Source organism: Cyanistes caeruleus, chromosome 2 (assembly GCF_971803275.1).
Source record: "Cyanistes caeruleus chromosome 2, bCyaCae1.hap1.1, whole genome shotgun sequence".
Lineage (NCBI taxonomy): Eukaryota > Metazoa > Chordata > Aves > Passeriformes > Paridae > Cyanistes > Cyanistes caeruleus.
Genome location: NC_141702.1, coordinates 65,094,419 through 65,110,510, shown reverse-complemented (window position 1 = coordinate 65,110,510; position 16,092 = coordinate 65,094,419). Strand labels below are relative to the sequence as shown.

Below are 16,092 nucleotides of genomic sequence, written 5' to 3'. Positions count from 1 at the left end.
TATTTCATTCAAACTCAAGCCTATTAAATAATACAAAGACATTTGAGAGTTAAATTTAAAATATACTTTAGATCTCAAAAAAACTATTAACACTAAAAATTGCATTAAGAATTCCTCCCTTACTAAAGCTCAGTTTGCCTTCCAAGAGGTTTTACATGTCAAAACAGTTTGTATTACTACAAAAGAACAGACATTTAGTTCTGCAAAGTTCTGAAAGTGATTTATTAATGTGATATACACAGAAAAAATATATGAGCACACAGCAGGAAGGCCTGTTACTCAGTGTGAAACACAAGGACTGTAAAAAAAAAACCTCCAAGTTTTCCTATCACAGTAATTATCTTTTAAAAAAACTTTTTTTTTTTGGGGGGGGGGTGGTTTTGGGGGGGTTGTGTTTTTGTGGATTTTTTGTTGGTTTTTTGTTTATTTTTTGTTTTCTAGGGTTTTTTTTGTTTTGTTTTATATTTAAAATGTTCTGACATATACAATATTGGGACATAAACAGAATCACATGCAGTAATTCAGTGATTTAGAGCTGTCATTCTTTTTAAGCAATGTCACTTCATGCTCATCCAGCATGAAAAAAAAGTACGTCCAACCCTAAGGAAGCAGCTTGAAAACAGATAAGTAGGTACCAAAGCAAGTAATGTTAAGACTGCAGGGCAAATGCTGTTCAGATAAGACACTAAAACAACAAATCCAGCTTACATGGAAAAGGACAATTTTCAAGTTCAGAAAATCAATTCAGGAATATATTCTTAAAATTCTTCTTTCAAAATGAAAAAAACATGACACAATTTGTCTTTAAATGAGACGTGGCAAAAAAAAAAATCTTCGTAATAGTTAAACTGTATATATTACACACAAAAGGTTAGCTGGGTCTTTCACCAACAAGTAAGATAACACTAAATTTAATATGACCTCAAACCTTACTTTGGTCTTTCCTGCCACACAGAAGTTATATATACTTTAATTACTTCTGAAGTGGTTATTGCGTATCTCTTTCTATCCTATCCATATTCAGCATATGGTCTGCTGTCTGATTTACTACACAAATGTTGTGCTGAATACAAAATTATTAATTTACTCCTGGGTTCTTGATAAATTAGCTAAGCAACTTACAAATATTAATGCATTTGTCTTCACAACATCATCTAATCTAGTAACACTAGACAGCAGTATCTTCATTCCATAAGATGGAGCAGAGGTGCAGAGAAATTATTGCCAAATTAATCAAAAACATCTATAACTTTTACTGCCTAGTTGGAAAATCAGGACCCAATTTTCCAGAATGTTATAAAAGTGCCACCTTTTATATATTCAAGCTTAGCTTCAAATTACCTCTTTCAATCACAGACACTACATCATTCTGGCATACCTTGCCATCTAAATGGCTCATTTTACACCCTGATAAAGTTATTTTCCTTCCTGTGTATGGTTGTTTGTGCTTTAAATTTATATTCATCAGGGAAAAAAGTGAACATTCATTTGAGTTTGATTTAACTCAGGACTGACCACATCATTCATTTATCAAAGACAGAAAGTGAGACTTTACAGCTAAAAGATCAGGGCACAATTGCCAAGGCTTCAGGTTTCTCCTAATTTCAGGAGATTTCTGTAGGTCTTTGAAAAACTTCCTTCACACAAAAAGCATTTTCTCAATACATTACATAAATAATTACAAAGCCTGTAATAGAACATTTTTCAGAAGAGTAACATATTCACCACTAGTCTCTTTCTTGGAAACAGATAAATATTAGCACTGTAATGATATATATACAGTAAAAAACCCCAACACATCAGAACCAAATGCCACATACACTCCCTCTCTCCCCCCAAACCCATGGACTTTGTAGTCCTGACATTTCCAAGCCAATGGTTTAAGTTTTCCCAGCTTAATGAATCACAAAACCACTGAGAAGAGAAGGGGCCTCCAGAGAGCAATGTCCCTGCTCAGTCAGGCAGAACAGGTTTTCCTGGATCATATCCCATCAGTTCAGTATCTTTAAGGATGGCGACTGAACAGCTTCTCTAAGAAACCTGTGGCACTGTTCAACCTCTTACATTAAAAACATCTTGATTTTTTCATATATTTAAGCAAAATTTCCTGTGTTTCAGGTTGTGCCTGCTGCCTCTTGTCACGTCACTGTACACCACTGAGAAAAGCCTGGCTCCATCGTCTCTTCTGCTGCCATTGGGTATTTCTGGACATTGATAAGATCCCTCTGAAAATTCTCCAGGTTGAAAAGTCTCAACTCTCTCAGCCTCTACTGAAACATCAGTTACTCCAAGCCCTTAATTGCCTTCACAGTGCTTCACTGGATGCATGCCAGTTTGTCCACATCTCTTTTGTCCTGGGGGAGCCCAGAACTGAACCCAGGATTCCAGATGTGTCTCACCAATGCTGAGAAGTGCAGGATCACCTCCCCTGACCTGCTGGGAGACTATGAGGCCACTTTGCCACAAGGCTGTCTTGCAAGGTGCCTCTGAATGGCAGCACAACCATTCAATTGTCCTATATGTACAAACGCCTAAGAATCAAGGCTTTTGAGTGAGAAGGTTCAAGAAACTTTTTAATTTCTTGATTCATAAAACTTTATGGGTCATATATGTCACAAATGTCAGCACACGATTCAGACTTAGTATAGCAATGCAAACATGCTTGTAATTACAAAATCAATTGATAAGGCCACTTTTTTACTCTGATTCTGATGAAAGGGAGCCTGAATCTATTCTTTTCTGTAGATAACTTCCTAACACAGAATTAGAATCCAAAACTTCTTGTCAGGCAAACACCAAAGTCTATACCATAGTCAAAACAGAGGCCTGTGAAATCAGTAGACTATAAATGTACTAATCAGAATATAATTAATACTAAATTGTTGAATGTAAGTATAAAAACTACTGTTTACCAACAATGGTATGCAAATATTCTGTAGCATTGTGATGGCACAGACACAGAATATATAAGCATTTTATCTAAGTATGTGAATGCCAAAGGAACAACTGGTGATGGGCACAGTTGCATACAGGAGTTAGCCAGATTAAAAAAACATTTTCAGACAGGTAACAAGATTAAATATAAGAGACTTCAAGCAGGAATACACAATAAAGAATCCTGGTAAACAAAATTATAACAGAGTCTAGAGGAGCCCTATGTCCCTGGGGAAGGAGGGACAATAGTAAAATTAATAAATAATGCTATAAGGTACTAGAAAGGAGAACAAGAGAATGAAGATGAGCCCAGAGCCATTCAGCCTTCTCTTGTCAAAGAGCTCTCAAGCCTAGACAACACTGGGGCTGCAGTGAATCAGTTATCTGCATGGCCCAGCACCACCAGGCAGCCTGGTAGATCTGAGCAGGTCAGCACAGACACCTCCCCTTCATCACCCACAGACAAGTCAGACAAAGGAGCTCATTTTCCTGCCCTACAAAGAGCCAGAACCTTCCCAGAGCCTTCTTACTGCTACCACAGCCTGCTAAGCTGCTCCCACAGAGTGCTCAGTGAATCCAAAGAGCCAGCATAAATAGGGGATGCAATTGGAGTGCATGCAGAAAACTTCCATCAGCTACTGTCAAAACCAGGGCATAAAGTTAAGGCTGACTGAGCAGGTATCTCATCCTCATTCCTCAGAAGTTCAGATTTTACTGAAATGAACATGCCGGTAAGGCCTGGGATATTAACTCAGCCTGCTGACAGAAGCTGCCAGGTGTATGAGTGCAACAATAAATAACAAAGTTGTGATTCTTCAGGGGAAGATTGGGCTGCAGAGAATGATCATGAAAGACAGCTTTGATTATATGGAAAATGTCAGCATAGATATCACAGATACTCTTCTCAGACTAATGTACCAAAGAAATTCAATTTAAAAGAAGGCATTATCAAAAGTATCCTAGCATTAAAAAAAAAACCCTAAGAAAATTTAGAAGTTGAAAATAGGAAGTCAGATAAACATTGTGAAATATTTAAACAGTGCACCTAAAAGTTTCTTTATGGGTAATTCTAATTGAAATGAGTCATCACCCTAAATCGGTACATACAGAAACAACTCATTTAAAGAGGTGTGAAGCTATTCCATTAGAACTGAAATCTATCAGTCCTTTTTATATAAACAATGTCTGGAGATTTTAGCAAATTTGACAGTATATAATTGAAAAGAAAAACCACCAGCTATTGCTTTTGGATGCTTTAAACACAGGCCTAGCCAAAGCATTTCACAGAGGAAAAAAATTCCTTCACAGTTTTCATGTTAAGTATCAAGATACTTATCTCTAATTTAGTTTAAAAAAAAAAACAACACCTTCAGATTTTTTTTGATTTGGACTAACGAAACCAAAGAACTTTAAGTTTGGAAAATGTTTATAAGGGCAGATGTTGATGTCTGGAACAACCTTTGAGTCCTTGATGTAGTAAAAGTCACTGAGTAATTTTAGCATTTCTCTCCTCTGCCCAGAATAAATCATTCCTAATGTGTCAGAAAATACTAGAACATAATAGACCTTTTCTAAAAATAAATTGGTTCTTTTTAAGGGCCAAAGACATCATCAGGTTAAGTCTGGAGAACTATTCAGTTTGCCATTAATCTGTGAATCTGTAATTAAATCTCAGGTTAGCAGCATGTGACTAACAGATGCTTTTTGTTGGCAGTTTAACAACTTGACACATTTTATATGTATGACACCAATGCAATACATACAATGGAAATGCCAAGACACAAATTAGCTCTTTTATAAAGGCCAGTTTAGAAAACAAAATCAAAATTCCAGCTTAGAATTGGTGCCTGGTCTTTTAGCGTTTCTTTTTCTTCCTGGAGTGAATTTGAAAGGGGAGCAAGGGAAAACACTGTAAACCAGAATTTTCTCTCAGTAAACCTCGATTTTTCAAAGTTTAAATAAAGACTCAAGTATTTAATGAGCTTGAAGAATTATCTACACTAAGTTTTCAACATAATAGTCAAGGGGAAATAGGGGAAACTGGAAACATTATTGAAAGAAAGTTTTGCTGCTTACTAAGTGCAGTTTAAATATGAACAGATTAAACAACTGACTTTTAACTGAAGAAGCAAAGGTGAGCTGAAGAAAATGTAGTTGATTTGTCTTCAGTCTGAAAGAAGACAAAACCCAGCCAGTAACTACAAAAAAATTCTGACATTATTACATCTCTTGTTCTAAATTGTCAATAACATTTAAGTCAAGCAATCCACCTGATCTACTGCTCTATTTGCAAGTGATGTGTTTATTTACTCACAAGACAGAACTCTCCAAAATAAAAAGAAATGCAGGAAGAAATCCCAATCAATATTTGATGGACCCTCTAGTTTTTCAGCAGTAATGGGGAGAAGTCCAACTAACAGAAATGTCACAATGTTTAACAGCAGTGTTTGAATGCCAGTAGCCAGCACATAAATGACAAATGGTTCTATGTACTCTGTTCCCTCCTTCCCCTCCCCTAAAACCAAAATAAAGTTAAATATTCACAAAGTATAGCAGACCTGATACTTAATCCTCTGAGGGGGAAAAAAAAGCAAAAAGCTATGAACTGTTAGAATTTGGCACTGAGTGAACATATTGAAGATAACACATACATCTATAAGCAAAAGCTCCCATTTGCAAAGCCAGCTATAAGAATTTTTATTGCTATTCAAGAAATACTTTTTTCTTTTTTCAGCTTCAAGTAGGGAGAAAGAAAATAAATTTTGTAACCACCTTCATTGAGCTTAGAAATTCTGACTTGCAATTCTGTTTATAGCTCTGAACTCAAGCAGATATTCAAACAGACACACTGAAGCAACCACAACCTGTATTGCACTACTCAGGCTCTGGAAGAGTCCTGAAATACCTTTGCTGAAGCAATGTAAGATGACACATTTTAGGGCATGGAGGAGCTGATGGAAACCAAGTCTTTCCCCAGTTTCTACTACACAAGGAAGATAAGAGTAGTGAACACCACTAAGAAAAATCAGCAACAAACTCATGACTCAAAAGCACAACTAAATAAAAGCAGGTCATGCAGACTGACATAAGGCAGGACAGAAAGGGCAGAGTTCAATTTCCAGAGGAAGAAAGAAGGGATGAGGGGCTCAGGAAGGACTGGCCAAAGCCACAAGGGGCTGCTGGAGTGGATGCTTCCATTTTTTTTGAGACTTAGTTCTCTCTCTGGAAACAGCAAATGTGTATTTAAATAAACCCACAAGTTCTTAATGTAAGCATCCCAAAATATTCTCAAAGCAAACTCAATGCCCTTGGGAAATACAGCCTTGCTGCCAGGACAAGGACAGGTAACAAGACCACATAACACCAGCCCTCAGAACTGATCCATGGCAGGAGCTGCATGTGCTGGAATGGAGCCAGAACTAGGACACTGCTGACCCTCCAGAAACAGACAGGCTTTAGTGCTGAGATCACAACAACCTCCATTCAGTAAAGGACTCAGGGCAGGGAGCTCAGCCAGGATTATGAATGCAAATAACTAAGTGTAAAACACATGAAAAACCATCCCCACCTACGGCAGAAAGAGAATCTGATATGAATGGCAATCAACCACTTGAAAACTTGGAATATTCACAGTAGGAACACAGCTAAAGCAGTGTTCTAGCTCTCTACTCACATACATATTTCTTGAAATCCTTTCAATGTTTCTTTGGTAGTAGTACAAAAGCAGTGTAATCTTAGTTCAGTGCTGAGCAGGACAGCATAAGAAACATATTGCATGCAACTGCACTTTCATTATGGAGCCAAAAACATCAGAAGATAATAAGGAAATAATAAAGAAATAAAGAAATAACAAATAAAGATAAACATAAAAAAAATTAATAAAGAAGTTTCTAAGTCTTTATGATCCTTGGGGGTACACACTGTGACGACAAAAAAAAAAACAACTTTCTTACCTATCATACACGTTGAGCAGCCAATTTAAACACATGTCTACACAGAGAGGAACATTCACCATGTCTTTGTGTTTCTCTTCAAGCCCACTGTAGATGGTAGTGAGACAGCTGATCACATCCTGGACACCAATCAGCTGATCGTTTTGACTCAACTTGTGCTGTTTGAAAACTTCACTTGTTGTGTTCAGGTCCAACAGGTCCACTAAGAATAGATTTTTAAAAATAGTAAGATTTTTTTTTAAAAAAGACAAGTGTGACTACAGATGCCTGAGCATAACATTTACAATAGTTGTTCATGTGTAAATTGTAGCAAACACTGCAAACAACTACCCCAGTGACTTTCATTTAGTAACACGATAGTAACAAACCATTCTCCATGACAAATCAGCATTTTGACACTATTTATTTAAAAAAGCTAGAATACAAACAAGCTAGAATAAAAAGACAGACATTGCACACCTCAGCACAACATCAAAATAGCTGCTAAGTTAGTCTGTGTAATTAGAACACCTTAACTTTGGATGCACACACAGAGAATTCACTAGGCTTACAGGATTCTTCATATTTACCATAAAGCAGAATACTATAAAATGACTATCACTTTTGAGCAAATGCAGAGCAAAGCAAATTCTTATGTAAGAATTCTTTCTTAAAGGTGGTAAAATGTACTGAGGCCTGATTAACTGAACAGCAGTAGCTAAATTAGGACTTAAAATAAAGTAAGGAGAGGGACACAGAAAGATTAATTATTGTAGTTTTTCAGAACACTAAATGCTACACTTCCTAGAAAAATATTTTTATCTTCCTCATTACAGAATTTTTTCTATAGGGAGTTGGTGATGCAATGGATATTTTACAGGGGAAGAAGGGTTTTTCTCTCAAAACCATTCAAATGTGATTGTGAAAATCTGGGGTTTGCATGGTGAAAATAAAAGGCCATCAATGAGCTCTTCTAACTCCTTTTGCAAAAGGAAGTGGAAAAGACAATACACAAGTGGTATAATCTTAAGTGAGGTGTTTTTTACAGAAGCAAGGACTTTTAAGTAAAAAAAATAGCTGTGATGTATTGCAATGTATTAGTATGCTTGCTATAATATACATAACATGGGGTTGAAGCATATTAAAAGCTCATACTGAGCTGCTTGTGAAGAGTCAGTAGCACATTTGCACTATAAATGTCATCTCTCAAATGAAAAAAAAAATCCACATGACATTCTCAGACATGTTGTGAACTGCTCTTCACCAATCATCACAATGAATCATAGAACCAGAAAATTATTTTTGTTGAAAGGGACCTTAAATATTTTCCAGTTCCAGCCCCTCTGCCATGGGCAGGGACACCTGCCACTAGACCAGATTGCTCAAAGCCCCACCCAGCCTGGCTTTGAACACTACCAGGGACGGAGCATCCATAGCTTCTCTGGGAAATCTGTGCCAGAGTCTCATCATCCTCACAGTAAATATTTTCTTCCTAATACCTAATCTACATGTCTCCTCTTTTAGTTCAGAACTTTTTCTCCTTGTCCTATCACAATCTGTCCTTTTAAACTCTCCCTATGTTTTATAAGCCTCCCTTAGGTACTGAAAGGCTGCTCTAAGGTCTCCCTGGAGCCTTCTCCTCTTCAGGATGAACAATCTCAGCTCTCTCTGCCTTTCCTCATAGGAGAGGTGTTCCATTCCCCAGCCATCCTCATAGCTCCCCTCTTGACCTGCTCCAACAGGTCCACATCTTTCTTGTGCTGAGGACCCCAGATCTGGATGCAGTATTCCAGGTGGGGGCTCAAAAGAGCAGAGGGGGAGAATAACAGTGCAGCCAATTGGGTAATTCTATCTGGGCTGGAAAACAAGTACAACAGAAAAAGAAGCAAGAGCAAGATAACATTAACTGCTATAAGCAAATTCTCTCAAGAACTCAGTGATCATCTACCAAAAGAAGGTTACATTCCAAACCCCTTTTCCCCCATTCACCCTTCCTCACATCTTTGTGAAGTGAGAAAGAGTACCTCACAGTCCTTGCCTTTCCTCTCCTGCACTAAAATTGGTACATTCTGTTCTGACCTCACAGCATCAGATTTGCAGGGGCTTACATTCATTTGTTTGTCATTTACTTTCTTGTTTGTTTGGGGATATTTTAAGCCCTTCTTTTGGGCTTGCAAACAAATGCCAGCCATGTATTTATCAAAGAGGCAGACTGGTAATTGCAGCAAAATACCTTGCTACCAGTTTGGCCTGAGGTAGCTGAAGTGTTTGGCAATACATTCACTGCAGCATAATCTCCTACAATAGCTGTAAAGGATGTGATACACTGGAAAAGGCTCACAGGCATATTTAAAAACAACACAGACCCACAAACAGCTCACAGTGTAACCCTGACTACTTTTTGAGCTGTGGAGGGAGTGAAGCCAAATGAGGGTAACCTGCTATCCGATGACATACATACTGAACTTAGGAGATGGTCACTTTTCACTTCATTTCTCTTTATGACTTAAAAAACCTTCATGACAAAGAACACCCCATAAAAATTAATGTGACCAGTTTGCTGGGTTTGTTCTGATGTTAGCTTTTATTTTAGGTTTGGGCTGCGGGAGTTTTTTGCTTGTTTGTTTGTCTGGGAATTTTTAAGCTTTCTGGTTATTTTGCAAACTGTTTCTGTAAGTTACTTAATGGCTGGCTAAAAGCAAGTAATTAGCTTCAGAAAACAGACTGACAGCACACAAAACCTGCCTTTTTTAAAGTTTGTGAAAATTCAGAAAGCTTTGGAATGCCAGGAAGTTGTAGCCTTTGCGTTTGGCTTAACATTACGATCCTTGCACAGAAAAGAAGCAATTCACCAGACACTAAGCCTGCTAACTTCTTGATCTGCTGGCATTAAGATCTCTCATTCACATTTCTGCCTAGCCATTTCAGAAGGATCTGGGAGACGTATTCCCAGTATTCTGGTACCAAGAAGCACGACTCCCACTGTTCTTGTAGTAAGAAACACAGCAACTCTGATGCTATACTAATGCAACTTAAGCTAAACTTACACTTTTGGATGGCACTGTCCATGAGAACCACCAGAGGAAATTACTTCCACTCCTGCTTACTTCAGCACTTACCTGGCTGAATAAAATTTGGGACAGGAAGTTATCCTGTCATGCCACTTCTGGCACGATGCCTACACAGGTTTCAGCGCATTTTTGCAGTACCATTCTGCAGCTGCTTAAACACGCTGAAAGACCAACCCTGCTTTTAACCAACCAATGGGCACAAGGCCCATTTCTCCCCTTTCTGCAGCAAGGAGACTTTCCCAAAGAAAAAGAGAAATTACATCATTCAGCACTGTTAAAGCAGGTGTGAGCAACTGACTCAGGAGCAAGTAACTACAGGCAGCTGCAAATGGCAAATTTGAGGCTGCTGTAACCCCATGGAAAATAGTCAGGTATTACTGTGGCATTTTTTTATTAAAAAGACCTTGCAAATTATAGCAGTTCCTGCATTGAGACTGCACTCTTCCCTGAAAGAGGGAAGTGCTCACAGTTCTCTCAGTTCCTCATGTCGAAATGTTCCATTTTTTTCCCCCTCCTGTGTGTGGATTTAAAATTCTTAAATTTTAAATCACCTAGAGAAACTCAGCAACAGAATTCTGAATATACATTGTGATTTTATTCCTCTTTTGCCTTTCAGTACTATACTTCAGTATCTGGGGCATTAGAATTTCTTGAAAGTGAAATTTCTTGAATGCTGCACAAGAAAAAAATATCATCAGGACCTGGAGCTACATAGTTGCCCAGTACACCTGCAACACAGGAAACTCTGGCCCCATTCTTCTGCTACAGTGGGAAAGCACTCTCACTACATCTGCCCCACATAATCCGAGACAAAGAGGCTAAGAATTTATTATTTCCAACTTACAACTTTTCTTATATTCCAGGAAAATACATACACGTGTATATATAAAAATGTATGTCTCTGCAGGAATCTACTTTCTCTTTTAAAAGGAGAATGAGAAAAATAGCAAGAAATATAATAATTAGATATAGATATATAGATATAGATTAATAATAATGATAATAATAATTTCCCTACAGCTGAGGTTTTTTGACACTTACCCAGAAGAGATATGGCATCAGCAAAGTTTTCTGAAGTACAAATCTCAAATGAACATTCTAAAGTGCAATTGGTCCTGAATCTGTTTGTAAAGCACTTGCACTGCAAAGTCAAAATCTAGCAGGTGCAAGTGGAACTGTGCATCCATCTCCAGCTGTGCTCTTGGGAGTTCCCACCAAAAATGCCTCTGACTTTATACACACACCATGCCTGTGACAGCAATTCGTCACATTTTACAGTGATCTCCATTTTTTGTGATTTGTTTTGATGTTTTCTTTGCTTTAGCACATAAGCCTTTCTGAAGCATTCTGCATCCAAACACCTTGAAAAAGCATCTGCAATTAAAATTGCAGGAAATAAAAAGGAAGACTAAAGTAACTCACAACCAAAAAATGAATGGCAGGAGCACAGAAGATGACTCTTCCCCCCCACCTCTTTAAAAAAAAACCAATTCTTTATCAAGTACACATGTATAACAAAGATTTTTTTTTTTTGGCTGTTGTCTCTTCCCACAAAGCACAGAGATGAAGTAAACAAACAGCATCATAGATAATAAGGCAGATTGGACCTGTAGAGATGAATCTCCAAGGTCTTTCAAAGTGGAGTATTCTCTTTACTTGTTACTATTTCTTTCTGTCTTCCCTTCCAACTCCCTCCCCTGAAACTGGAGGCAATAGGTTTCAGGGTATAGTGAATAGGCATTCACTGAAATATGTGAATGAAGAGAGCTAACCATGGCAGAAATTATTATAGAAATTGATATATTTTGTAATAAAAGCAAGAACAGAAAGAATACTGTCTGTCAGAAATACGCAGCATGATTAGCATCTGTCATATGCAGTCCATTTTTACCCATAGAACAGAAAATTTGAGATAGAAACAATTCTTAGTGGGCATGCCATTTCAACTTACCTGCTGCACCTCTTTTTTTATTAATTTATTTTATTTATTTGCAATAATGGCACCTACTGTTGGCAACTCTTCTTGCCATTTTGCTGGTTGACAGTGTGTCAAGGATGACTCTGGTCCACTGTTAATGCTATTAGACTGAAGCTGACCCTCCCTTCCCCAAGTACTGTAGGGAAACAACTTCCCTCAAAGGGCCAACTCACAGCACAGTGCTTTCTGCAGTCTGCGGATTTTGATGGCCGTGCGGTAGGCGGAGAAGCGCACGTTGTTCAAGTCGGCTGAAACAGCAGAACAGAAACATGAGCAGCCCTAAAAGTCGAGCCCATAACTTTCCCTTTACATATAAATCTTCATGTTTTGGGAGAAGTCTGATGTCCCTTCTCTTCTCTGCAATGAATTAACAGGATATATCAGAACAAATTAAAAACCCTGACAAGTTGGGACCTCAGTCCAATTCACCCTCAGGGAAAACCTCCTGACTCTGAGAGTCCAGGACCTTAAAGAGAGCAGCCCTCCAGAAATGCTGGCACTTTCTTGGCACATGTAATACATATATATACCCAGGAGAGTTTTACATATGTATTTTGCATAATACAATACATAGTTCCCAGACAATTGCTCAAATACAGTAAATTTCCCAAATAATTTACAACTCCATCAAATAACATATCACAGTAACAGAAAAAATGGCTTAAGCTATAATTTATATGCCATGATCTTGCAAACTGTGCTTTAAAAGGGACAGTCACATAGCTGTAAGCTCTGTTTTAGAAACTGGTACAGTAATTTTTTTTTTCCTCACTTAACAGTATTTTTACCCTTCCTTTCCTTAGAATGGGAGACTTCACAGTTAATGTTGATGCTATCAGGGCATGTTGAACTAGTTGTACCACAATACAGTTTAGCTTTTACTGAAAAGGCAGCTGCTCTATTTTATTACCAAAATTAGTTCCTTGCAGACCAGAGCTCTGTTTTAAACATGCTGAGAGCCTGTATCATTGGACAGTTCCTTGTGAAATTAAAAAAGGCCAAGGTACTGCATTAAAGCACAGTCAGAGTACATGGTTTAGAATTAATATTGCCAAAAGACAACACAGGACGTGACCAAGGCAGTTGGTTTTGGACAAAGTGCATTATCACAAAGTGGGAAATGTTATTATGAGACCTCAAACATGGTCAATATCCAAAAGCAGCTTTTACTCATGGAATTAAAATTACAATGTTTTAATGAATGCACTCACCTAAGGATTGGAAGAGATCAGTCATTTTAGGATGATCCCAACAAGTTGTCTGTGTTTCATGACTACAAAGGAACAAAGTAATCAAAATTTCAGGAAACACACATATGCACTTCCAAAGAATAAAATTTTAACAATATTCTGATTTTCTCATTTCAGTGGCAAGAAATCCCTCAGCTCTAATTAAAATGCATGATCTGTACCACCCAGCTCATCGATTTTATAATCACAAAGTTAACCAGACAACAGCCCACCTATATTTAACAATATCTACTTTTGATTCTAACTGTGATGGTAAGAGCTGGACTCTGCCCCTGCAGCTAAGAGGTACACTAGTAAGGTAAAATACAAAATTTCCTGTGCTGTAAAACAACAAATATAGCTGTAAAAACAATTTTAAAATAAAAATTTTGAGATTTTATTTCAATCTTCATTGCATATCTAAGCACATGTATCAGAACACAGAGAATGATGTTAAGCTTCACCTGTAACATTTATGTAACGTGTAACGTGACCATTTAGGCTGGAAAGGACCTTTAAGATTATGGAGTCCAGTGGGAAGCCTATTTACCATTCACACAGCCAAACAATAAATATCTTGATTTAGGGGACATACTCTACATTACTGTTCATAGAACAGAGATTCAATAGGCAGCATCCCTTAACCTGATGTTTGGTGTTGCTGTTTCAATTTATCGGGGTTTCAAGTTGGCAGCCACAGGGGTCAAAACATGTCTTAGGGGTCAAAACTGAAATCTCCCATTCCCTTCTATAAGCCACACTTTACTTGTGTAAATATTTCAATATTATCTGCTGGAATGATCGTACATTCTTGTCTTACAAAGTATTTACATTTGAATTAGATTTGCAAGGTAATTAATCAAAAAAGTCATGTTAAAAGGATCATAGGATTCCCTTTGAAAGTTAATGAAAATGAAATTATGCTATGTTAGGAAATTTAACAGCAATGCTCAGATAGCACTAAGTATTTCACCTTCATTTCTATTTAAAAATTGTTAATATACCCGGCTTTTTCCTGCATAGCGGGACACTTGGTTGTAAATAATGACTTTAAAAAGGCCACTTTGGCATTAAACGTAGTGAACTGTATCATCATTTGCTATACATAAATAGCTGTACCTCAGTGAGTACACAGTCATTCATCATCAATGTTTATTTTTTTAACTGAGAAACCAACCAAGAATGAACCCTTTTATGCTAGGTGGTACAAAAAAATGGTATAGAAAGTCCTTGTTCCAAGAAACTGCAGAGACAGAACATGTACCATAAGGCAAGGCAAGCTTCTAACAAAGTAAGTGCTGAGGACCCTTTTGTGTATGCATCAGCCTCAAACATACACCAGTGGAAAGTGCATGAAATGGGTCTCTGTACATGGGACATGATCCTCATTTCACTGTCCATCCACCAGGATAACCCTCCCAGCTTTGAGTCTAGCCCAGGCATTCAGAGACAGCTTCTCCCCTCAGCACACTTCACACTCTGCCAGGAATCTCATTTGTCTATCTGACACCATCACAACTTTGTGGGGTGTTTTTCATGGAAGTTCATAGGCAAAATATGTGTTTCCTATTAATACAGTAGATACAAATCTTCTTTTCCCTCGTTGTGATTGCTCCATGGTAGCTGACTGAACATGACTACATTTAAACAAGAGAGATTTATACAATAATCAAAACCATTTCCATTAGACCTTGATTGACTCTAAAATACTATAGTAAACTATCCTCAGTTCAGAAGAAAACACTTAAATATATTTTTACTTCTGAACACATCTTCGTGAATAGAAGCTTTCATTTGATTTCATTTTGATATCATTATCACATTAATTCCATTCATATTTCAAATTTCCCATAAGGTGGTCGAGGCTCTGGTACTGCTAAACTCCAAAGCTAATGCATGCCACTTAATCAGTGGGTTTGCTTTTTAGAAAGACACTATGCTTATCTTTGTCCAGAAAAGTAATTTCAAAAACAAGTAGATTGACAATCATTCTGCTGTAAAAGACACACCAATAAATCATCATGAAGCCAGCAACAAGAAAGAATGTATTTGGATTTTATGTCCTGCCATGGTAAAGGCTGGTGCTTTCCAGCATTCTCACCTTGGTGTCAAAAGACTACAGTATATCAGAAAAAATGAACATATACAGCTTCAGTAAATACTGAAGTAAAATAGGGACAGGAAATAAAATAGAATAGTTCATACTGCTCAATGTATTTAATAATCTCAAAACTACTCTGGAAGCTGCCAAATGTCTGCACTATCACGTTAACAGGATGCTATAAATATCATGTTGCCCATTTAGAATTGTTGACTAAACCCACTGCAACTGCCCACAGAAATGAATACAATATGTGATCACTTTAATAAAGCTTGTTTTAAAGACATGGCTTTAATGCAAATTACCTAAGAAGCCACTTCCAAAAGTCAAGCCCCAAAAGAAAACAAAAAACCTCAAAACTACTGGTGACTTTACTGTCAGCATTGTAAGTAAAAAGGATATTCTGAGAAAAAAAAGCCTTAATTAAAACACCTTCAAACTTTTATATTAAAAATAAAGGTAGGTGGAAGTACTGTGACAGAAGTTGTAAATACATGTATTCACAGAAATACATTTCCCTCTATTTTAAATGATGAAATATCAATGCAAACACTGCATGTAAACTACATGCAATTTAGCTGAGTCTAATCCTGTTCACTACCTTAGAAATTAAGATATCAAAACAAGCCATGATCATAGGGACTTTGTTGAATTGCAGCCATTATTTCCCATTAGTTCCCTGTTTTCTGGCATTAAACACATAGTTCCTTGAACAAATGTGTTTTTGACTAGTGGGGTGCTGTGGATACTCCTGAGAGCCACGGCAGAAGTGCAGTTTATTTAGCTAGGTCCAGACACCCTTTCTCTTTTCTTTCTTTTTTTCTTTTTTGAGTTGTTAAAAATATAG

The 16,092-nt window shown here is 37.4% G+C and overlaps 1 protein-coding gene across 9 annotated transcripts in view; it reads right to left on the bottom strand.

The window, feature by feature from the left end:
• The window catches only part of UTRN (utrophin), a 339,362-nt gene that overhangs the window by 42,291 nt on the left and 280,979 nt on the right, over positions 1 to 16,092 (bottom strand). For all 9 annotated transcript variants that reach the window (XM_086877551.1, XM_086877555.1, XM_086877553.1 and 6 more), the window contains 3 exons: positions 13,127 to 13,188; positions 12,089 to 12,163; positions 6,888 to 7,089 (listed from right to left, as the gene is read on the bottom strand). In XM_086877551.1, coding sequence (XP_086733677.1) covers positions 6,888 to 7,089; positions 12,089 to 12,163; positions 13,127 to 13,188 — 339 coding nt within the window. The remainder of the gene's footprint in view (positions 1 to 6,887; positions 7,090 to 12,088; positions 12,164 to 13,126; positions 13,189 to 16,092) is intronic.